This window comes from Neoarius graeffei, chromosome 15 (assembly GCF_027579695.1).
Source record: "Neoarius graeffei isolate fNeoGra1 chromosome 15, fNeoGra1.pri, whole genome shotgun sequence".
NCBI lineage: Eukaryota > Metazoa > Chordata > Actinopteri > Siluriformes > Ariidae > Neoarius > Neoarius graeffei.
This window is the reverse complement of record NC_083583.1, coordinates 59,366,164-59,391,998: the sequence shown is the minus strand read 5'-3', so window position 1 is coordinate 59,391,998 and position 25,835 is coordinate 59,366,164. Positions and strand designations below refer to the sequence as shown.

Genomic DNA, 25,835 nt, shown 5'->3' with positions numbered 1-25,835 from the left:
AGCATTCATTAAAGATTACATGTTTTGTGACCTGATGGTAAAAAAAAAAAAAGAAATGGTTTTAGGTGAATTTTTAAAAATAAGTTCATGTCCCCATTTCAGTACCCATAAGCGTGGAATCACTCATATATACTACCGTTCAAAAGTTTGGGGTCACCCAGACAATTTTGTGTTTTCCATGAAAAGTCACACTTTTATTTCCCACCATAAGTTGTAAAATGAATAGAAAATATAGTCAAGACATTTTTCTGGCCATTTTGAGCTTTTTTTTTTTTTTTGGAAACAATATATTTATTGACATTTTTTACATAACAAAACAAAATTACAAATGAACAATACCATACATGGGCGGCACGGTGGTGTAGTGGTTAGCGCTGTCGCCTCACAGCAAGAAGGTCCGGGTTCGAGCCCCGTGGCCGGCGAGGGCCTTTCTGTGCGGATGTTCTCCCCGTGTCCGCGTGGGTTTCCTCCGGGTGCTCCGGTTTCCCCCACAGTCCAAAGACATGCAGGTTAGGTTAACTGGTGACTCTAAATTGAGCGTAGGTGTGAATGTGAGTGTGAATGGTTGTCTGTGTCTATGTGTCAGCCCTGTGATGACCTGGCGACTTGTCCAGGGTGTACCCCGCCTTTCGCCCGTAGTCAGCTGGGATAGGCTCCGGCTTGCCTGCGACCCTGTAGAACAGGATAAGCAGCTACAGATAATGGATGGAATCTCACTGTGCATGTGACAAATAAGAGCAGCTTCTTCTTCTTAGAACTGCAGGACCCTTGGTCACTTATTATGACCCGCTCCTTTATGTTAATTCTGATGACAAAAGATCAGTCTGAGTTTGAAATAATAATAATAATAATAATAATAGGGTGACATGGTGGTGTAGTGGTTAGCGCTGTCGCCTCACAGCAAGAAGGTCTGGGTTCGAGCCCCGTGGCGGCGAGGGCCTTTCTGTGTGGAGTTTGCATGTTCTCCCCGTGTCCGCGTGGGTTTCCTCCGGGTGCTCCGGTTTCCCCCACAGTCCAAAGACATGCAGGTTAGGTTAACTGGCGACTCTAAATTGACCGTAGGTGTGAATGTGAGTGTGAATGGTTGTGTGTCTATGTGTCAGCCCTGTGATGACCTGGCGACTTGTCCAGGGTGTACCCCGCCTTTCACCCGTAGTCAGCTGGGATAGGCTCCAGCTTGCCTGCGACCCTGTAGAACAGGATAAAGCGGCTACAGATAATGAGATGAGATGAATACCATACATGTCAACCTATACGGAATGTCCATATTTTATACAGATTTGATTCAATAAACGTAGTATACGGGCGTACAAATAAAGTTATACGGATTCTTTAAAAAAACTTCAATATTTATTTAGAGCTATAATCAATTCCCACAATGATAAAAGAGCGCATAACATTTACAAACGTACTGTACACCACAGCCAGCCAGTAAAGAGTCTTATGAAATCACGAGTTATCTTGTGGTAGCGAGACTTCGTTCCACTTCTGATCATGTGCACGCCGCATTGCGAGAATCCCGCCAACCGGGAAGTAACATTTTGTTTGAAACTCGTATTTCCACCTGAGCGACTTTCACTAGCGACTGAAAAGATTCTGAATGGGCATTCCGGCAAGATCAACACAGACACTTGCTGTGACATGCAGCCTCGTGAGGTATTGGTGCAGACTGCTAAAAAAGCTGTCATGGAGTACAATTCAGAACATTAGAGTGACACTTTGTGTTTTTGTCAAACATTGGAGGTTTGTATTCATTCTGAAGGTTTATTGTTATTAATATTGAATAAAAAGTAACTGGGATATATCATTTGTTAATTATCATTCAAATTTTAGGTAAATTATTTTAATTTGCATCTTATACGGATTTTATAAGGGAAATACGGATTTTGGAGGTTGGTTATACAGGTTTGATTGACCAAAGGTTGACATGTATGCAATACACATACACATCACAAACATGCATTCCTCAGCCACAAAACATTTGTACGTAATTTAATGGCTTTATACAATCACGGGAATTTGAACTCATTAATTCTGTTATGAGGTTTACATATCCGACTACTTATTCCTCTTCATTGTCAATTGCCAGATTAATACCATTAACATACACATTAAAGTGTTCCCATATCTTTTCAAACATATCTTGTCTTCCTTTTCGTATATATATATATATATATATATATATATATATATATATAATCACTCTCTCCAAAGGCAAAGTTGTGAGCATTTGCTTCACCCAATACGTAACATTTGGTCTGCTGGTCTTCTTCCGAAACATTGCAATGGATCTTTTGGCGTGCAACAAACACATATCTATTAATATTCATTCACTTTTGTTGTATTTGTGACCATTTGGATAAAGTCCTAAGACAAAAAGTGCAGGAATATTTTTTGAAGTCATTTTTTCTATTGCCGTTTTAACCTCCTCCTAAAAAGATTTTATCTTACTGCATTGCCATACACAATGTAATAATGTCCCCTTCACCTCAGTACATTTTGTACACACATCTGGGATATTCTTATTGTATTTATTTAATTTAACTGGTGTACTATAAACTCTCATCAACCATTTATACTGCAATAGTCTAAATCGAGTGTTGATTGATTGGGTGTGAGCCTTAGTACATATAGATTGCCAGTCTTCTAATGATACATCTGTGCCTAGATCTTCCTTCCACGCTTCTTGTTTATGATCTGCATTTTCAACCGAATTTGATAACGAATAGTTATATAGCTCGGCTATAGCACCTTTACTTAAGCTGTCCTTAGACACCATTTTGAGCATTTAATCGACCCCACAAATGTGATGCTCCAGAAACTCAATCTGCTCAAAGGAAGGTCAGTTTTATAGCTTCTCTAAAGAGCTCAACTGTTTTCAGCTGTGCTAACATGATTGTACAAGGGTTTTCTAGCAATGTATAGAGTGGATTTCTGATTAGTTTAAAGTGATCTTCATTGAAAAGAACAGTGCTTTTCTTTCAAAAATAAGGACATTTCAAAGTGACCCCAAACTTTTTATCTTTTATATGTTCAGAGAAACACACCAACAACCTTTTTATTTAACCCCTGAGATCCAGAATCTCTTTTCCAAGCAGATCCTGGCCAAGACAGCAGCACATAACTGTTTTACAATCAGGGTACACAAGCTAAAAATCCCATTTAAAGGAACAGTCCACCGTACTTCCATAATGAAATATGCTCTTATCTGAATTGAGACGAGCTGCTCCGTACCTCTCCGAGCTTTGCGCGACCTCCCAGTCAGTCAGACGCGGTCAGACGCGCTGTCACTCCTGTTAGCAATGTAGCTAGGCTCAGCATGGCCAATGGTATTTTTGGGGGCTGTAGTTAGATGCGACCAAACTCTTCCGCGTTTTTCCTGTTTACATAGGTTTATATGACCAGTGATATGAAACAAGTTCAGTTACACAAATTGAAACGTAGCGATTTTCTATGCTATGGAAAGTCGGCACTATAATGACAGGCGTACTAACACCTTCTGCGCGCTTCAGCAGCGCATTGATATCTGAGCTCCGTATCAGTGCGCTGTCGAAGCGCGCAGAAGGTGTTAGTACGCCTGTCATTATAGTGCGGACTTTCCATAGCATAGAAAATCGCCACGTTTCAATTTGTGTAACTGAACTTGTTTCATGTCACTGGTCATATAAACCTATGTAAACAGGAAAAACGCGGAAGAGTTTGGTCGCATCTAACTACAGCCCCAAAAAATACCATTGGCCATACTGAGCCTAGCTACATTGCTAACAGGAGTGACAGCGCGTCTGACTGACTGGGAGGTCGCACAAAGCTCGGAGAGGTACGGAGCAGCTCGTCTCAATTCAGATAAGAGCATATTTCATTATGGAAGTACGGTGGACTGTTCCTTTAACACTTATTTTCAATATCAAAAGGCTTGACTAAATAAACTTGGTTGTTTATTGTAGCCCTGTGATAGCTCTATTTACCATGCAAAAAAAAAAAATTGGTGATTAATGTTATTTTTGGTGAATGTACGGCAATATGTGTCATATTTAGCAAAATTACTCGTGTCATTTAGAAAAAGTGCTTTTTTGACCACAGGTAGCTCCAAAAGGGATGCACTTACATCATTCTTTATACCATAAAACAAATATTTGGTTCCATATCATTGGAAACAGTTAAGTTTTAATGTTGAATGCCAGTAAGTTTTCAGACTATTTTGATCAAATTAGTATGTAATTGTGTCCAAAAAAAAAAGTCCTCTCCGAGACAGCTAATTTTTCAATATAAAATAACATATCTAAAATGATTATTTTCATCCTAAAATGTGGTCAAGATATCGGGACATAAATATTAGAGACAACTAACACAAAGCTTACAGCCTTATATTTAAAAGCACTATGGAAGTAGTGGATTCTGAATTGTCCAAAAAAAAAAAAAAAAGTCCTCTCCGAGAATCACTTCGTTTGTTTCTCCCAGCCCTGCTTAAAGCTACACTTGGGCCCTGTCCACTCCACACGGCAACGGATTCAGGTGAATCTGATAAAATTGTTTATCGTTTCGGCCTGGCGTCCACACGGCACCAGCGTTTTGGGTGCCCAAAACGAAATCTTTTGAGAACGGGTTCCAGAGTGAAAAAATCTGGCAACGTTGCCGTTGCGAAGTCGTCTGGATGAGTAGAACGGATTTGTTTACGATGACGTCACAACCACATGACTGTCAGTGCTTCCTGCCGGGTAGAAGTGTAACGAACTCGATGCGAGTTGTCAACAAATCCTATAACTTGGTTCATGAAACGCGCTTACAAAATATTTTCACTGTGAATATTTATTGTGTAATGGTGCAGAGAGAGAGAGAGTGAGAGAATAGCCCTTAGGGCAGAGTCTTTAGTCCAAACACTGCGGAAGCAGTATAACCAAAACCGCGCACCGCCCGTGCACTTAACAAAAACAATCCCGCCAGCAAAAATAGGGGAAAAAAAGGAGCGATCTCACCTCTTCAGATGTTGGTTTAAGTCCGACAATACATTCCTCAAAAAGGGCGTAGAAGAACAAAGTAATCCATCAACGTGTAGCATTCAATTTATTCCGGACCATTAAAGGATTCTGGAGGATCTCAGAATGTTGGCGTACCAGCTTCCATCTACCCCCATTCATTCCTCTCTCTCTCCATCTACCCCCATTCATTCCTCTTTCCGCGTCTTTCGTTTTACGTTACTGATTAATAATCAAAACTTTATGTGGCTAATGCTACAGAAGAAGGGGTTTATGCGCATGCGTCTACTTCTATTGTTCTGGTGTCTCCGATGGGACCGTCTTACAGCGCACGTAGAGGTGTGGCATGTGTATTGCATCGTTTTCAGCAAGCGTTGCGTTGCCATATGAACCTGAGATTTTACTGATCCGTTGCCCATGTGGATGCGATATTTAAAAAAAAAAATCTCGTTGTCGTGTGGATGTAGCCTAAATTTACTTAGAAAAAAAACCTAGTTCATGAACATGCTATAACATTAGGTGAATGTTATGGACTACTAACAATTTCTTAACCGTTGGAATTTTATTTCTATCAGCTATTTTTTGACAAGGAGTCTTTGATAACATGTTTGCTACTTTTCTTTCTCTTATAGCAGGTTACACAAAACTACCATACACACGTGTCAAAAAATGACCTGAAATCTGTTCTTTAACTTGTCCTTCACTTAAAAACTGCTACAAGAACCAGTTTGAATCAATTTGAATTCTGGACCCCTGTGACACAAACTTTGTACCCTGATTGTAAAACAACCCTTAATACTGTACTAATATATCTTTTATATGTTCAGAGAAACACACTAACAACCTTTTATTTAACCCCTGAGATTCAGAATCTCTTTTCCAAGCGGATCCTGGCCAAGACAGCAGCGCATAACTGTTAAAACAAATTGGCAAATCACATCACTACGGTACGTTGTAATCACCAGGACTCAAATAGTCCTTGATCCTTCCATGCTTGGGAGGTAATCCGATCTAAGATGACTCTGTAATTTCTACCAAGCCAAGGGTGCGAATGCTTTTTAAAGGCACTCTCGCTGCAGACGAGGAATGGCGTACTGTACGTTATCAGCGTATCAAGCCGGAGACTACAGCTTTTGGTGGTGAGTTTAAGAGTTAAAAGCAGGCAGGGCAGGATTACATCCACACGGCAACGAGATGTTATTTAAAAATATATCGCGTCCAAATGGGCAACAATCAGTAAAATATCAGGTCCATATGGCAACGCAATGCTTGCTGAAAACGATGCAATACACATGCCACACCTCTAGGGGCGCTGTAAGACGGTCCCTTCGGAGACACCAGAACAATAGAAGAAGTAAGGACGCATGCGCATAAACTATTATGCGCGAGACTTCATATTAGCCACAAAGTCAGGAAAATCTGTTCGTAAAATTACATTATAATGACCAAATACAATGAAAAGTATTTTTCCAGTCTCACCTGTGAAAGGTAATCCCATGTGATCTCGTTTGGACGGCAAACCTGTTGGTACAGTTAAACGCAGCTAATCTTTATTCTCCGTTTTGACCTATCCAATATGGCGGCGAGGATGACGTATGATTCTACGCGGAAGGCGGCGTCTTTAATGGTCCGGAATAAATTGAATGCTACACGTTGATGGATTAATTTGCTCTTCTACGCCCTTTTTGAGGAATGTATTGTAGGACTTAAACCAACATCTGAAGAGGTGAGACCGCTCCTTTTTTTTCCCTATTTTTGCTGGTGGGATTGACTCTGCCCTAAGGGCAGAGTCTCTCTCTCTCTCTCTCTCTCTCACTTTGCACCATTACACAATAAATATTCACAGTGAACATATTTTGCAAGCGCGTTTCATGAACCAAGTTATAGGATTTGTTGGCAACTCGCATCGAGTTCGTTACACTTCTACCCGGCGTGAAGCACTCACAGTCATGTGGTTGTGACGTCATCGTAAACAAATCTGTTCTACTCATCCAGATGACTTCGCAACGGCAACGTTGCCAGATCTTTCCACTCTGGAACCCGTTCTCAAAAAGATTGCGTTTTGGGCACCCAAAACGCCGGTGCCGTGTGGACGCCAGGCCTAAACGATAAGCAATTGTATCGGAGTCACCTGAATCCGTTGCCGTGTGGACAGGAATAAGAGTAAAATCAAAATGGCAGGAAAACTATGCGGGTGGAAATGACTTGGTTAATGTGTTTTTTCTTTGAACATACCGTATAAACACTTGAAAGTCCACCGTACGGTTTACTTTTAAATCCGTGTAGACTCATCTTGGTGGCGGTTTGTTTTGTGTCAACATTTCCAAGATCCTCAAAACAAAGCCCTGATAATTTAAATAAAAAACCTTTTTTGTTTGTTTGTTTGTTTGTTTGTTTGTTTTTTAAAATCCTGCTGCCTTGTCCTGAAATTGTTCTCATGACTGCACTTGATCTCCATCCAAAAGCAACAAGGGTTTGGTTTCGTTCACTTTCAGAAACGAAGGTGTTTACGAGAAGGTTCTGGCCAGGATCTCATACTTGCATGTCGACTGCGAAACACTTCAGTCAGAGCTACTGAGGAATTAGATTTTCCTTGATTGATTGATTGATTGATTGATTGATTGAGATCCGAATCGCAGGTTCGTTTTAAGAGCTTGAGTTGTGGTAGTCTTCAAGACGTAGGAGATCTGGTTTCGGTTTTCAGGTGCAGCGTTGCGACTTTACAGCTCCAGGGTCCCCCAGTTCTATACCGAGCTCGAGTGTCGAGCTTCATGTGATCTGGGTTTCCAGTGTGTTCTCTGACTTGGTCCTACCTCCCAGACTCTAAATTGTGAATGAGTATCCAATCCAGGGTGTATGTATTGTCATCTCGGACCTGGTGTTCCAGAGATCTTCTGCAACCCTGACAGGATAAAGTGAACGAGTAAAGAGAATGTATTGCTTCGAATCAGCTCTCAAAAATCTTAACGATATAGTTTGATTATTTCCTGCTACAGTGATGTGTCTGGCTGTTGTCCCACAGGTCATGACGCCTTCGCTATCCAGCATGAAAGTACAGGCAAGTGCTTCCTGGCTCAAGACGGCGCACTGACACTGGGAAACTGTTCATCAGCGACGGCCCAGTCATGGAAGTGGGGCTCAGGACATCGGCTCTTACACACAGGGTTATCTGCCTGCCTGGGACTGGACGTTCTCTCCAAAGCGCTGTCTCTCACCAACTGTTCCGATGATGCGATTTTGGAATGGCGCTGCTATGAGGGATCTATTATCACTACCTTTCAGATGAGGCTAAGCGTCACCGCCAACGGGACTGTGATAGCCAAACAGGACGCGGCTGACTCCTGGAGAAGGGGAGGCACTACAGAGAACATCTGTGAACAGCCTTACCAAAGTAAGCAATTCCAACATGCACACATCATGCCCTTTAGAATTATTGGCACCCTTCATGCAAAGTCCCTCCCGTGTCAGGATATGGTCTTCCCAAGCAGTCTCCCATCCCAGTCGTTTGAGGTACACTGGGCGGCGCCGATCTCTGTTTCAGTAGCCCTCAGCACCTCGGGGCCTGGTCCTCTGGTAACCGCAAGAGGTTGACTCCCTACTCGTATCTGTATTGCAGTGTGCCTTACCAGATGGCAGTAGGTACCATCTTTGGTATGACCCGACTGCGAGTAGAACTCACGATCATCTGGTCGAGAATCATACATGCTAACCACTAGACCAGCTCACGGTACCCTTCATGAAAATGAGCCCAAGTTAATATTAATATATAAAAAGGAAAAACACAATCAACCAATAGTTTGAGCTCAATCACACAGGGACGTTTTATAGTCCTATTATTCTATCCACATTCACTGGATATGAGCAACCGTGCACTCTGATTGGCTACTCTACTACAAGGATATCAGCTCATATACAGTGAGTAGAGAAAAACAAAATGTCAGAGCGTGTTGCTGAACCAACCGAGGATGAAATAAAAACTCTACTCGAAACCAAAACCCCAAAAAATACAAAAAAAATAAGCAATGGAAGTATTTGATTGTAAGAACATTATTTTTCAAGAATTATTATTTTCACATTTTTCACAAATTACTCCTGTCTTTTTTTTTTTTTTTTTTTTTTTTTACACATTCTAAGCGGAAGTGATTTTGTCTGATGTTTTGGATGAAGTTTGTATTTCTTGAATTTGCTAAAAATAAAAATGCTCCGTTTCTCAAAATCCAGTGAATGTGGATAGAATAACAGTTATTCCACTCAATCTCGTAGTACATGGCAACTCGGTGCTACGCGCCTCATCGGCTATCAGCTCATCTATGACTCAGTTTTGTGGAATAACTGTTAAATACTATATTGCAGGGCTTTTCAAAGTGTGGGACAGTCAGCCACCCCTCAGAGAGCAAATAAACAACAGCGCCCCCCCCCCCCCCCCTTACAATTTTTGTTGTTGCTATACTTAATGTTCCATTCGTATTTAAAAAAAAAAAGGTTGTTGTACACATTATTTTTTCTTTTACACATTTTAAACATCTGTGCTTTTTGAAAAATATTTTTTTACACATTTTAAACATCTGTGCTTTTTAAAAACCTCTTTTTTTACACATTTTAAACATCTGTGCTTTTTAAAAACATCTTTTTTTACACATTTTAAACATCTGTGCTTTTTAAAAACATCTTTTTTACACATTTTAAACATCTGTGCTTTTTAAAAACATCTTTTTTTACACATTTTAAACATCTGTGCTTTTTAAAAACATCTTTTTTACACATTTTAAACATCTGTGCTTTTTTAAAACATCTTTTTTTACACATTTTAAACATCTGTGCTTTTTAAAACATCTTTTTTACACATTTTAAACATCTGTGCTTTTTAAAACATCTTTTTTACACATTTTAAACATCTGTGCTTTTTAAAACATCTTTTTTTACACATTTTAAACATCTGTGCTTTTTTAAAACATCTTTTTTACACATTTTAAACATCTGTGCTTTTTAAAAACATCTTTTTTTTAAACATCTGTGCTTTTTTAAAACATCTTTTTTTACACATTTTAAACATCTGTGCTTTTTAAAAACATCTTTTTTACACATTTTAAACATCTGTGCTTTTTTAAAACATCTTTTTTTACACATTTTAAACATCTGTGCTTTTTAAAAACATCTTTTTTACACATTTTAAACATCTGTGCTTTTTAAAACATCTTTTTTACACATTTTAAACATCTGTGCTTTTTAAAAACATCTTTTTTACACATTTTAAACATCTGTGCTTTTTAAAAACATCTTTTTTACACTTTTTAAACATCTGTGCTTTTTAAAAACATCTTTTTTTTTACACTTTTTAAACATCTGTGCTTTTTTAAAACATCTTTTTTTACACATTTTAAACATCTGTGCTTTTTAAAAACATCTTTTTTACACATTTTAAACATCTGTGCTTTTTAAAAACATCTTTTTTTTACACATTTTAAACATCTCATGGCATTGTTAGCTAGCACCTCTTGGCAGACAACAAACTGTGGCAGTGGAGCATCTTCAGATCCAGTCCATGAAAATCCAAACTTTAAATAATCGTGGTCAGACTTCCTTCTTTTTTTGCTTGGCCCAGACTCTGTTTCCTCACTCACTGTAGCTTTAGGTACTAAAAATCGATCCATTTTGTCTCTGGCAAAGGCTAGCTGAAGTTCGCTAAATGTTCGCAATAGTAACTTATTCTGGTTTATTTTTCCTCACGTTGCCCCCCCCCCCCCCCCCGAAGAACTCTGGTGCCCCCTGGGGAGGTGCGCCCCACACTTTGAAAAGCCCTGCTATATTGTTTCTGAAGTCTTTTTTTTTTTTTTTCCCCCTACAAAAAAAAACCCTGGTTTCAAAATTATTGGCATCCATACAGTTAATATTTTGTGACCTCTGTCCTGGAGGCACCTGAACCTTGTGCACTCCTCCATGCAAAACGTTTAAATCCGAGGTTTTTGGTCAGGTAAATCCGAAGACGATCCTGGTCATTGCAAAACATCAAAATGATGTGTTCCTTGAAGCATTCCTGTGTTGATTTGTGTTGGAGGGGGTTGGCTCATCTTGTTCTGTCAAACAAAATCGAAGCTCAAGGGTGCAACTATGTCCAAGTCTGAGCCTCTTGGCAGAAGCAACCAGGTTTCGGTCTGAAATATCCTGGCGCAAAGCATAATTCATGACGCTGTCAATCTTCACAAGAGCCCCTCAACCAACAGCCCCAAAGCTGATCGTATGCATGACTATTTCACAATCAGGGTAAACTTTTAAGGTCCACAATAATCCAAAAATCAAACCTTTGATTTTTGTGTTTCTCTGCCGCCAAAAATGAGCTTTTGAGATGGAAATGAACTGCGCAGCATTTCAGAGCTACATGTCGTATACTGGGCGTGTTACTTGTGGTGAGAAGCAGAGGTGGACAGTAACGAAGTACGTTTACTTGAGTGCTGTACTTAAGTACACTTTGAGTATCTGTACTTTACTTGAGTATTAATTTTGTTGGAAACTTATGACTTTAACTTCACTACATTTGAAAGACAAATATCGTACTTTTCACTCCACTACATTTCTATCAAGCTCCTCGTTACTCGTTACTATGAAGCAGCTTTGAAAGTGGATGTTTTTTTTCTTTTCTAAAACGTGATTGGTTTTCCGCAGGTGACACTGAGAGCCGATCAGTAATCACTAGGATCACGTCACGTCCATAGACTGTATAAAATCAAGTTCAATGATTTCTCCGCAGCGTTATTTAACACGATCAGTTGACGGCAGAATGGAAGGAGGCGGTTCTTCTGGAGAATGCACGCACCCACGGCTTTACCTGGAACCCATGTTTCAGTTTTCTTTACGGATTAAAGATTCGTTTCGTTTTAAATGTTTGCTTTGTTTGCTGAAAACGAACCACATCACGGCCTACAAAAACTCGCCGTCCAGCCTGCGGAAGCATATTGAGGGATATAAACGTTTTATTCCAAGAGAAAGCTCACAACAAAGTCGTCTGTGCTTTAGAGCTAGCGATAACGTTGCAATAGCTATGCAGTCTGGTTAGTCAAATGACTTTCTATGGATTTTCCCGCCAAGTTGCCGTAGCCTTGTCCACGGCTAACGTTTACACACAGCTAGTTAACTTGGACACTGTTAGTTAGCATGTAAGAACAGAGTTACGCTAACATGAATAACGTTAACTTATCTGAAGTCCTTTCAAAAATGTTTTAGCATAATCTTGCCAAATAAACAATGTAGAAATCTTTCTTTTCTAGTAGCGTTAGCTACTCAATATGATTTGGAGTTTGAAAAGAGTTTGCTAGCATGTCAGGTGGAGTTTCACTGACTAGCTAGCTTAACGTTAAACCACCATGATTCCACAGATAGATTCATATGTGCATGAATGCACTTGCACGCGCATGTGAGACCTGTGAGATGGACAGTATTGTACTAGTCAGTCGCAACAAATTGCTGGAGTTTTTTGTTTTGATGTCAGATGATGGTCTTGCACTTTTTTTTTTTTTTGTCTTGCTTAAAGCAGTGTTGCTGTTGGGCAGTTATTAAGCTCGAGGTGTGGACCTGGGCTTTAATCAGGTTGGATTGTCATTTTTATTTACTGAGCAAGCTGCATTTACAGCTATTCCACTGTCTTCCATGTGTGCACACTGCCAGAGCTGGGTCAGAACACTACCATGCTGCTTTGTAGGGGTGGGGAGGAGTGATACAATAAAATAAAAAAAAGAAAATGAGGCGGCACGGTGGTGTAGTGGTTAGCGCTGTCGCCTCACAGCAAGAAGGTCCGGGTTCGAGCCCCGTGGCCGGCGAGGGCCTTTCTGTGTGGAGTTTGCATGTTCTCCCCGTGTCCGCGTGGGTTTCCTCCGGGTGCTCCGGTTTCCCCCACAGTCCAAAGACATGCAGGTTAGGTTAACTGGTGACTCTAAATTGACCGTAGGTGTGAGTGTGAATGGTTGTCTGTGTCTATGTGTCAGCCCTGCGATAACCTGGCAACTTGTCCAGGGTGTACCCCGCCTTTCGCCCGTAGTCAGCTGGGATAGGCTCCAGCTTGCCTGCGACCTTGTAGAACAGGATAAGCGGCTGCGGATAATGGATGGATGAGTGGGTGGATGGATAAATAAAAACAGCTCTTTTTCCATTCAGTTGTGTTTCATGTTGTAACATTCTACCAGGTGTTTGTTCTACAAGTGAGTCAGTAAATCCAGTCGGTTACTTCAGAGGCGTTAGGTTTTGTAAGCGTTGTGGCAATAATACAACGATGCGTTGACAGAAAATGCACTTTTAATACTTAAGTATTTTGAAAAGCAAGTACTTCAGTACTTAAAAATTTGACTGTACAACTTTCACTTGTGGGATCTGTACTTTGACTTAAGTTGTATACTTTATCCACCTTTTGCTAGAAGACGACATGTACCTTTCTTATAGTTCATAAGAGTAAGGGATACAATGTGAAAGATGGATGTGATTTTTGTTGAAATGCATGTGATTTTAAGTACAAATTTACAAGTCCTACACGGTAACATTTGTACACTGTGGTAACCGTAATACCAACTGAAGTGGGGACAATCCTTGTGGTTTTCCGGAGAGGACGCTTTTTTGACGGACTCCCGTTTCAACCACATGCGAAGCTCCGCTGCAAACATGTCTTGCATCTATTTCAGGTCCTGTTGCACAGTAAAAACAGCAGAGTATTCTGTTTCAAAGACTATTTTCTTCATAAGTAATTTCCATCCATCCATCCATTATCCGTAGCTGCTTATCCTGTTCTACAGGGTCGCAGGCAAGCTGGAGCCTATCCCAGCTGTCTACGGGTGAAAGGTGGGGTACACCCTGGACAAGTCGCCAGGTCATCACAGGGCTGACACATAGACACAGACAACCATTCACACCTACGCTCAATTTAGAGTCACCAGTTAGCCTATGGGTAGTATCTTACTGGGCTGCGACAGCTTGCGACAAATTTCGAACGTTATTCGCGAGAGTGTTTCAAAAGTGTCTTGAAAGATTCGCGGGGCTTCTCAATTTCCTCGCATGAGTTGCAAAGTGTCGCTCCTTCGTCGCTGAAATTTTGAACATGTTCAAAAAATTAGTGCGACAAAATTTCTCTCAAAATAGCCGCAAATGCGTCGCTGGTGTCGCAAAGCCATCGCGAACCCTTCTCAAGTCAGTTTCCGTGAGACAGGAAGTGCGAGTTGAGACAGGAAGTGCGAGCCAGTATCTCACTGGGCTGCGACAGCCTGCGACTAGTTGGAGACCCAACAATTGCGGTAAAATATGCAAATATCCATTCGGTGTGATTTCCAAGTGAAAATTGTCGCTAATTCGCATATTTTACCACAATTGTTGGGTCTCCAACTAGTCGCAGGCTGTCGCAGCCCAGTGAGATACTGGCTTAACCTGCATACCTTTGGACTGTGGGGGAAACCGGAGCACCCAGAGGAAACCCACGCAGACAACGTGCAAACTCCACACAGAAAGACCCTCACCGGCCGCTGGGCTCGAACCCAGGACCTTCTTGCTGTGAGGCGACAGTGCTAACCACTACACCACCATGCCGCTCATAAGTAATTTCCAACCTCCTCATATGGTGAATGTTTTCCAGAGAGGACATTTTTGATGGACAAAGGACACCATCGGAGGCACTTGGTGTACAAAAAAGTGTAACTTCCACTTACAGATCTTTCTGTTATGAATGAAAGTACTGTACAAGTCCTAAAGGAAACCCTAGTTAGTGGGAAGAAAATGTAATTCTGAATTTAACCAGTAAACTCTAAGTGTAAGGGCCTCTGCATGCTCGTGCGACAAGGCTTTTGCAGATAGCTTTTCGCAGACAGTTGTAATTTATCGTTGAGCAGGGAGTAATAGGCGTGCGCGATGTTATTCACCGCCACAACACAAGGGGGCGCGAAGTCGCTAGGAGTAGTTGGTGGGTGTGGTTAGTGGAGTGTTTATCCTCCGGTTACTTATAATGACTAGAACTTTTTTTTTTATAATGACTAGAACTGGAGTCGTATAGATGTACGTACTTCCTCAATCAACCGCTCTTCGTGCTGCTCCATCTTCGCTCGTGTTTTTAAAAATGGCGGTCGTGAAAACAAACCAAACCGGGAAAGTAGGGAAGCGGAAGTGCGTGTACAGCGGATGTAGAGTGGACCAATCAGAGCCCTCTTGTCTGCGACGCTGTCTGCGAGGCTTCTGCGGTGGTCACAATTTTTGGGAGGTGCGCGCAGAGCATCTGCGAAGGTGGGGGGGCTACGCAGACACTGTCTGCAACGCTATCTGCGAGGACTGGGTTGTCAGCATAAATTGGCCTTAAGAATTAAATGAAGTAACCACAAGGTCAAAACCGAGCCTGCATTTGACTTGTAAACATATTCATAAGAACTTCTAAGAGGCGTTACTGCTGTCGGTTGGTAGGGCGGGTGGGTGGGTGTGTCCCTGTAAAATAAGGTAGAAGAAACTCCAGCATGCACAGTACTGTGCAAAAGTCTTAGGCACGTGTAAAGAAATGCTGTCGACTGAAAATGCCTTAAAAAAATAATGAAATGAGGCCATTGTTAAAAAATGTTCTGTTTCCGGTCCACCGGCCGGGTGAGTGCCGTTTGTGCGGTTGAAATTTTTTTTTTTTAACGCCGGTTTTTCGACATTTTTTCGGGTTCGTAAATCTAAAATCGAACTTGACATTTCCACATTCCCAGGGCTTTCCACTAAGGCTCATACTAGCCAGCCATGACAAATAAGTAGCCAGCTGGGGGGGGAGTAAACACAAAATAAACTCCTGTGCACGCAGTTCCCAGGATTAAATGTATTTTCCACAGACCATTTATTTATTCACTTTACTCAAATGCAAAGTAAAATGGCAGTAAATCTTCTTTCTTTTCTTGCGTATTGCATCATGAGGCGTTCCTGGCTTGTAAATCTCTTATTTTCGGTGCATGACACATTCACGCAGCTGAGCATGCTATGAATTAACAACGACAACGGTCTGCAGTGGGGCTACACAATTAAACACTCCGTGAACATTTCTCCATTTGTGTATGAAAATACACTCCAACCACTCAGTTTGGGCTCATTTACAACCAACGGTGTCTTTTGATGCCAGCACGTAATTGAACGAGAGAAGACTGGTTTACCGGAGACAAAATAAGCGTCATCTCTGCTTCTGTTCCCTCCGACACACTACTGCCTCCACCGAGTGCGCGCACACACCGCATGTCGGGGCCGCGGATGAGTTACTCTCCCCTGATCAACGAAGTCGGCAGGGAATTTGTGGTTATTATCGGTACAAACAGCGCGAATCACAACTTAAATGAGTGCGGTTCAGTTCGACATTATTGTCAGTCCGTTAGATAAACATTTAATTTTATTAAAATCGAAAATTAATATTTAGAGCCTGTGGGCTACAAAAATAATAGTCATTAAAGTAGCCGGCTGGACTTAATTGTGTCGTCGGGCCGGCAGCCGGCGCTTGTGGAAAGCCCTGTCGAATCAGCTCTGCGCATGCGCCGTGCGGCACAAAAAAATGGCAGCCACCATGAAGGAAGGAGATCCGGAGTTTTCAAACATTTGCTTAAAGTGCTGATGACACGTTTTTGACATCTTTGGCGATGTTTTATAACATAAAAAGTAATTCCCGATGATCCATATATTAATTCACGAAGGCGCCTATTTTACAAGTTATGATGATAAACGCGGCTATTTGGGCAAATTTGACGGGGCTGCAGCACCCAGGAGACGAAAGAGGAGGAGGAGGAGCTATATGACGTCAGCGAAAGAACCTTCCTCCTCACTTACCAGTTTGTTGTTGATGCGGCAGGTGTTCAGTTTATCATTATTAGTATTTTTATTAGACATTATTATACAGTTATTATGCCTTCGCGTTGTGTTGCCGGCTTTTGCTCCAAAACCCACAAGGATGGGGTAAGTTTATTCAAGTTTCCCAGAGATCCCGAGCTGCACGCGAAGTGGGTGAAGCAAGTCAGGCGCACTCGTGACAAGTGGGAGCCCTCACCAACATCCGTCCTGTGCTCTGAACACTTCGATTTGGATTGTTTTGACACCCTTCCCAGCTTAAAAGAATCTCTCGGGTGTTCAGTTCAGCACAAACGTGTGCTGCTACCATCAGCAGTGCCTACAGTATTCCGGAGGGGGTCTACTTGTAGCTATGCCGGATCCAGCAGTCGCCTGGGACAAGCCGACTCCTCCAAACACAGTCCTCCTGTCAGAACATGTGTTGAGAAACGACATAAGATAAAGGTACGTAGAGCTATAGAGTGCTCCGACATGATGCTAAAAATAGTAACCATGCGGTCTGCGCGGCCATCTTGGAAGTGACTCACTCCAGATCGCTCAGAGTACACATCACAGAGTACACATTCATGATAATCATAAATGTAATCATAAAGTCGGCGTGATATCAGTCATGTATTTGCTTGTGAAAGCTTGCGGCTTTCATGTAACTGCCGCCTAGCAACGAGAGGCAAAGGGTAAAGAGGGTAGGCTATCATAGATTCTATTCGGAAGAGATCAACACATGATTGCTTAAAAATGAGGTATTTTAACAATTTGCATCTGTTTTGTGATTATCGTGACACTTGTGTGTTCTATAGAACTGTATATCGAGGATCTTCCACCGGAGGCTTTAGCAAGTACTCGTAGCAACACTACACTTTACCCTTTGCCATGCGTCGTTAGGGAACGGTAGCAAGTACCCCGATGACCGACTTCAAGAATATGTAGGAAAAAATTAGAAATTATACTTTCCAAAAGTCATTTGAGCTTAGTGTATTGCATTTCCATTTATATTGTAGGCTCTTGCTGATGTTTTTGCGGAGTATGACGCAGCTGCTGAATCAGAAGCTGCAGAGTTTGTATGTACTAGTTGTGAACATTCACATTATTATCAATCTCATTTATTTAAAATCAGATAAAATCATGCCATCATGATCACTGCTTAAAGTACCAGTATTTGGTTGTTGAAGAGCTAGCACTAGAGAGTTCACTGGCGTTTTCATGCGCCATTTCCATTGAGTAGAACAGCCAGTGAACCGCAGCGTGTTCTTCCGCTGACGTCACAGCATGGCCGCGAGCCACGGACCCAGTTTTCTTGCGCTGTGCAATTAAAGGTTGGATATTCGCGTAACAACAGCTTCTTTTCACGTAATTATAACAGAAATCTAACGTGTTTGCCATGTTGTATAGTTTATTTAAGAAATTGCATAGAGTCATGTTCGTGTCATCAGCACTTTAAGTGTGAAATCGCAAAATGGTATTCTAGCGAACAACAAAATAGTAAAGATTCAGAAAAGCAAATCATTCAGTGATCATTTTAATAGTGTAATTTCATCCGAACTAGACCTAACGCTCGATTTAAAACTACAAAAAGTCCGTGTGTCGGACATTTTAAGTACCTTTTGTAAAAGTTTTGCAAATGTTGCAGTCAGCATTTAAAGTGCTAACTTAGTTTTTGTACAAGTTTCAGTTGATTAAACTGTCATTTTATTAAATGTGTCTGCTTTTGTAATAAAGTACTGAAAGAAAAAGCAAACACAGCATTGCGATTTCTTATCCATCCATATATTAAAAAAAAAAAAATCCCTCCCTCCCGACTGAATTTTTGCTCTCGCGGTGGACAGGAAACGGATTTTTTTTTTAAGGATGGCCTGAAATGTTTAAGGTTAAGTAAATACTGTAAGCAGCGAGCCATAATAAATGACACACAGTCAATATTTGGTGTAGCTCTTTTATGAGAATAAACAGTCTTTTATTTAGCGTTTATTTATTGACCCAGCCAAATTCCTTGTAGTTGCAACCATAGATTTACATAGAAGACTCGATGCCTCGTCCCCGTTGCCCGTCAACGAAGTCGAACGTCCGCACATGGCGGCCATCTTACCTCAGACAGCTGGCTTACCCATTACATTGTGTTGGTAGCGGTATGTACTTTTCAGATGACCGTAACTTCCTCAAATTTCAATCGATATTCAAACGGTTTGGTTTGTTATATAAAAAAAACAAATGGAAGTATGTATTTATGATATTAATGATGAATAATCATTTTATGTTTTAAAAAGATACGCATAGCTTGGCGAAAATATTTCAGTATACAGTGGTGCTTGAAGGTTTGTGAACCCTTTAGAATTTTCTATATTTCTTCATTAATATGACCTAAAAGATCATCAAATTTTCACACAAGTCCTAAAAGTAGATAAAGAGAACCCAGTTAAACAAATGAGACAAAAATATTATACTTGGTCATTTATTTATTGAGGAAAATGATCCAATATTACATATCTGTCAGTGGCAAAAGTATGTGAACCTCTAGGATTAGCAGTTAATTTGAAGGTGAAATTAGAGTCAGGTGTTTTCATTCAATGGGATGACAATCAGGTGTGAGTGGGCGCCCTGTTTTATTTAAAGAACAGGGATCTATCAAAGTCTGATCTTCACAACACATGTTTGTGGAAGTGTATCATGGCACGAACAAAGGAGATTTCTGAGGACCTCAGAAAAAGCGTTGTTGATGCTCATCAGGCTGGAAAAGGTTACAAAACCATCTCTAAAGAGTTTGGACTCCACCAATCCACAGTCAGACAGATTGCGTACAAATGGAGGAAATTCAAGACCATTGTTACCCTCCCCAGGAGTGGTTGACCAACAAAGATCACTCCAAAAGCAAGGCGTGTAATAGTCGGCGAGGTCACAAAGGACCCCAGGGTAACTTCTAAGCAACTGAAGGCCTCTCTCACACTGGCTAATATTAATCTTCATGAGTCCACCATCAGGAGAACACTGAACAACAATGGTGTGCATGGCAGGGTTGCAAGGAGAAAGCCACTGCTCTCCAAAAAGAACATTGCTGCTCATCTGCAGTTTGCTAAAGATCACGTGGACAAGCCAGAAGGCTGTTGGAAAAATGTTTTGTGGATGGATGAGACCAAAATAGAACTTTTTGGTTTAAATGAGAAGCGTTATGTTTGGAGAAAGGAAAACACTGCATTCCAGCATAAGAACCTTATCCTATCTGTGAAACATGTTGGTGGTAGTATCATGGTTTGGGCCTGTTTTGCTGCATCTGGGCCAGGATGGCTTGCCATCATTGATGGAACAATTAATTCTGAATTATACCAGTGAATTCTAAAGGAAAATGTCAGGACATCTGTCCATGAACTGAATCTCAAGAGAAGGTGGGTCATGCAGCAAGACAACGACCCTAAGCACACAAGTCGTTCTACCAAAGAATGGTTAAAGAAGAATAAAGTTAATGTTTTGGAATGGCCAAGTCAAAGTCCTGACCTTAATCCAATGGAAATGTTGTGGAAGGACCTGAAGCGAGCAGTTCATGTGAGGAAACCCACCAACATCCCAGAGTTGAAGCTGTTCTGTATGGAGGAACGGGCTAAAATTCCTCCAAGCCGGTGTGCAGGACTGATCAACAGTTACCGCAAACGTTTAGTTGCAGTTCTTGCTGCACAAGGGGGTCACACCAGATACTGAAAGCAAAGGTTCACATACTTTTGCTACTCGCAGATATGTAATATTGGATCATTTTCCTCAATAAATAAATGACCAAGTCTAATATTTTTATCTCATTTGTTTAACTGGGTTCTCTTTATCTACTTTTAGGATTTATGTAAAAATCTGATGATGTTTTAGGTCATAGGCAGGAATATAGACAATTCTAAAGGGTTCACAAACTTTCAAGCACCACTGTACTACAGACTGTAAGACAGGATGCATGCTGAAATTCCTCTGCTGTGAGAAGCCTAACACTGCATACTTATGGATAACTGCGGCCTTAGGACAAATAACCATACCATTTATTTCCAGTTTTTAGTGAAAATATTTTTACATGTGATAGGGCCGTAGGGGAAGCTAAAGTTAAATAAACAGCTTACTCACTTCTGAAACTTCAGAAATACTTCATCCACCTCAAAAACCTAATGCACTCACAGCATAGCATAATAACAAATGTAAACTCACATCATAGCATAATAACAAATGCACTGCCCGAGTAAGTAATAGTATAAAACAGTGACGGCGACTCACGGTAGTTTGTGACAAAAAAAGCATTTAATTAATCACATGTGGTTATACTTCCAAGGATAAAAAGATATCTTTACATTTACAAAAAGAACATTCAAAGCTGATTATCGTGTCAAAGTCAATATATGTTAGCACAGAAGATTGAAATTTCATTTGACTAGGCTCCAATGTGCAATTAAAATAAAACTAAACATACTGATATAAACATCTACAATTAAAACACACACAGACACACACGTCATCAAAGTCAGTACTTTGATTTCCTGTAAATCATAATGCAAGTGCTGGGCTGGGCTGTGCTTGCGTAAGTCTTCATCCCCCTTGTCTGTGGTAAGATGGCCGCCCTGTGCGGACGTTCTGGAATACGCGGTGAGGAATCTAGTCTTCTATGGCCAAGTTTACATTAGACCGTATCTGTCTCGTTTTCTTCGCGGATGCACCGACCGTTTACATTAAACCGCCTGGAAACGCCGGGAAACAGGAATCCGCCAGGGTCCACGTATTCAATCCAGATCGTGTCAGCTCCGGTGCTGTGTAAACATTGAGATATGCGGATACGCTGTGCTGAGCGTCGTCATTGGACAACGTCACTGTGACATCCACCTTCCTGATTCGCTGGCGTTGGTCATGTGACGCGACTGCTGAAAAACGGCGCGGACTTCCGCCTTGTATCACCTTTCATTAAAGAGTATAAAAGTATGAAAATACTGATGGAAATACTGCCCATTGTGTAGTTATGATTGTCTTTAGGCTTGCCATCCTTCCACTTGCAAGTGGTGAGTGATATGCGCTGAGATCACACACACAGCGGCTCAGTCCCGAATCACTGCTCGTGCGCTTCACTCGCGTGCTGTGTGAGCTGTGCAGGGCCGGAGTGCGCACCCTCCAGAGGGCACTCGCTGTTCAGGGCGGAGTGATTTGGAGCGCAGGATGCCTGCGGAGCCGAGCGTATCCGTGTATTGGTGTTGCTGTGTGCACGCGAATCGTTTTAAAAACGTTAATCTGATGATCCGCTGATACGGTCTAATGTAAACCCCACCTATGTAAATCTATGGTTGCAACAATTACTTGGCAATTACAGTCCAGTGAGTGCAGGTTTATGCGGAAATGAGCTGGAGGTTTTACTGAGCATCTTGCAGAACCAGCCACGGTTCTTCTGGACACTGTCACACTCGTGTCTTCATTTTGCACCAAAACCCAGCAGCCTTCATTATGTTTTCTTTTTCAATCTGAAAAGTCGTCTCTTATGTAATATGCTGCTCAGATACTTTTTTTTTTTTTTTTTCTTCCCTGTAACATTTAATTTTGTGCTGGAAAATGAAACGAACGTTTCGACTCTAAAATGTTTTTGTACCAACTCGATAATGTAAAAATCATCAAAGAGAAATCTATAACAAAGTTTGTTTGAAAAAAAATCTACAGGGTGCCTAAGACTTTTTTGCACAGCACTGTATGTACTGGACCGAGATGCAGGAGTGAGTTAGTGTTCTTCAAAAAGACAACCATGATTGTGAACCAACCCGAAGGTGCTCGATTTTAGTCTCTTCTAACCATAACACAATGCCGGCAGCGTTTGAGTGATTGTTTAGATTCTGTATTCATGCAAGACGCTTTCAGGATGGGCGTCTTTCCGGTAATGGTTTTGTAAGACAGCTAGTCATTTCGAAAGTGATTGTGTAATGCAACCACAATGCTCAGCTAAACTGCTGAGGACGTGTGAATATTTATTTATTTATTTATTTATTTATTTTTCTTATAGCCCTAACACTACGTTCACACTGCAGGCTGAAGTGACTCAAATCCGATCTTTTCGCCCATATGTGACCTGTATCCGATCTTTTATTGACAATATGAACGACACAGATCCGATTTTTTTCAAATCCGACCCAGGCCGTTTGGATATGTGGTGCTAATTCCGATTCCTATCCGATCTTTTCATATGCGACTTCAGTCTGAACCGCCAGGTCGCATTCATCCGACTTGCACGTCATCAACAAGCCACAAACATCACTATTCTGCGCTGAAGTAGGCGGCGGGTCTCTCAAAAAAAGTTACAACAACAAAACCCTTGCCCTCTTCCTTCTCAACCTCCTCCTTAACATCAGGCTATTGTGCATGTTCTGGCTCTGTCGCAACAACAACTGCATCATCGCCAGGTACTCCATGCTGGCTACTGTCATACACAGGAAACTTTAGGTTACTTCCGTAAACACTGGCCATGCTCACTGCGTGTGACGTCGTCGTATCCTGCAATGCGCATGCGGAACACTTTTAGGTCGCTTTTCGTTCATACTGAGGATCACATACAAGTCGCATATATTTGTTAATGTGAACGACCTCACAAAAAAATCGGATTTCACAAAAAAATCGGAATTGAGCATTAAGCCTTGCAGTGTGAACGTAGTGTAAATGTTCTCATTTTATGTTTACACTACATTAGCAGGCGCTCTTATCCAGAGCGACGGACCGCATACCCAGAGCAGCTTGGGGAGCAGTTGGGGTCCCTTGCTCAAAGGCACTTCAGCCATTCCTGCTGGTCCAGGGAATCGAACCGGCGACCTTTTGGTCCCAAATCTGCTTCTCAAATCATTAGGCCATGGCTTTTAACTGCTTATTGTTGAAAGTTCTGTGGGGGTTTTTTTTTTTGGGGGGGGGATTTTACATGTGTACAACTTTTATTCCAAAGAGATGCAGGGCATGGCTCAAAGCAAGAACAGACTCCTGGGAACTGAGGATTACCGAACAAAAATGAAACCGTGTTTTTCAACACCGAGAACAAGAATTTGCATTTAATTTGATAATATTTCTTCAGGGTGTCTAATTCTGATGCCCGTTTTTGAGAGAAAATACTGTTCTATCGAATGAATGCATTTTGTTATTGGTTTAAAACAAACAAACAAACAAACAAAAAATCCTACTGATCGAATAGACCAGGGGTCACCAAACTTTTTTTCTCTGGGGGCCACATTGTCGTTCCTGACTGTGATGGGGGCCGGGGTCGGGTCAGCTATATAACATAGAATTGCATGACCCAGACAAATATGACCACCAGCAGGCCTCATTGTGTAGTAGAGATTACTAGCCTGGCACAGCCATCCCCACCACCATATCCCCACTACTCTATCCCCACCACCATATCCCCACTACTCTATCCCCACCACCATATCCCCACTACTCTATCCCCACCACCATATCCCCACTACTCTATCCCCACCACCATATCCCCACTACTCTATCCCCACCACCATATCCCCACTACTCTATCCCCACCACCATATCCCCACTACTCTATCCCCACCACCATATCCCCACTACTCTATCCCCACCACCATATCCCCACTACTCTATCCCCACCACCATATCCCCACTACTCTATCCCCACCACCATATCCCCATTACTCTATCCCCACCACCATATCCCCATTACTCTATCCCCACCACCATATCCCCATTACTCTATCCCCACCACCATATCCCCACCACCATATCCCCATTACTCTATCCCCACCACCATATCCCCACTACTCTATCCCCACCACCATATCCCCATTACTCTATCCCCACCACCATATCCCCACTACTCTATCCCCACCACCATATCCCCACTACTCTATCCCCACCACCATATCCCCACTACTCTATCCCCACCACCATATCCCCACTACTCTATCCCCACCACCATATCCCCATTACTCTATCCCCACCACCATATCCCCATTACTCTATCCCCACCACCGTATCCCCACTACTCTATCCCCACCACTATATCCACCACCACTGTATCCCCACCACTGTATCAACACTTGATTCCTGGCACATATTTGTTTATCTTTACTAGTGGTTTGCAAAAGTAGTACTTAAGTCTTCACGCTTTGTTTTAATTTGAAATACCACAGATATTCCATTTATTTATTTTCTAATAAAAATAACATCAAAGCTGTCAAGGTAAGAACCATCTGCCATAGTGAGGTGATTGACACTGGCAAAGGTGAGTGGAAAATTATAAATTGTAGGTAGGCCTGTTGATATTATTAATAATATAAATAATAATTGTATGCAGCACTTAATAAAGGTCAAATAAATAGGACTATAAAATAAATGCATTTAAAAAAACAGTGAAATTATAATATGAGCAATAGATCACAGCAGTTGTGCTGTGTCCTGCACGTCATTGCTCTCATCCATGGCCAAAGCAAAAAACTCGAATTCTGACGCTTTCTCATTCAGCTGGTCATACACGTTGTCCCCCAAATCTTCGGTTCGCCTGGTCATAGTAGGTGCGGAGAGACTCACCGCGTTGAGCGCATCCTTCTTGTCGGGACATGCCTCCTCGGCCACAGCAAGCATGCATACTTTAACAAAGTCCCCATCAGTAAACGGCTTTCCATGGGTAGCTAGTAGGTGAGCTACCTTATAGCTAGCTCGGACAGCAGCCTGGTTGATCTGGGTTTGGCGAAGGAATCCATTCTGTTGTGCAGCCAGTCCGCATTTCATCCTCCGAATCCTGTCTTCTCTTGTTTGCCCTCACAAACTAGCATACTGTTTGTGGCGGGTTTCGTAGTGACGACGCAGATTATATTCTTTGAAAACCGACACACTTTCTTTACATACAAGACAAACTGCACGGTCCTTACACTGAACGAAAAAATAATCGGTGGTCCACGGTTCTTTAAAATCTCTGCGCTCTGTGTCAGCTTTTCGCTGACCGCTCGCCATTTTACTGTCCTGAACACTGACAGTTCTCTGCGCGTGCGCTGCCTGTCACTGCTTGATCGCGAGCATATGACGAAAATTCAGAAAATATGAATAGTTCAT

The 25,835-nt window shown here is 41.7% G+C and overlaps 1 protein-coding gene across 1 annotated transcript in view; it reads left to right on the top strand.

Moving 5' to 3' along the window:
* The window catches only part of ly75 (lymphocyte antigen 75), a 123,845-nt gene that overhangs the window by 3,333 nt on the left and 94,677 nt on the right, over positions 1-25,835 (top strand). Inside the window, exon 2 of the mRNA XM_060941729.1 lies at positions 7,996-8,364. Within this exon, the coding sequence (XP_060797712.1) occupies positions 7,996-8,364 (369 nt within the window). The remainder of the gene's footprint in view (positions 1-7,995; positions 8,365-25,835) is intronic.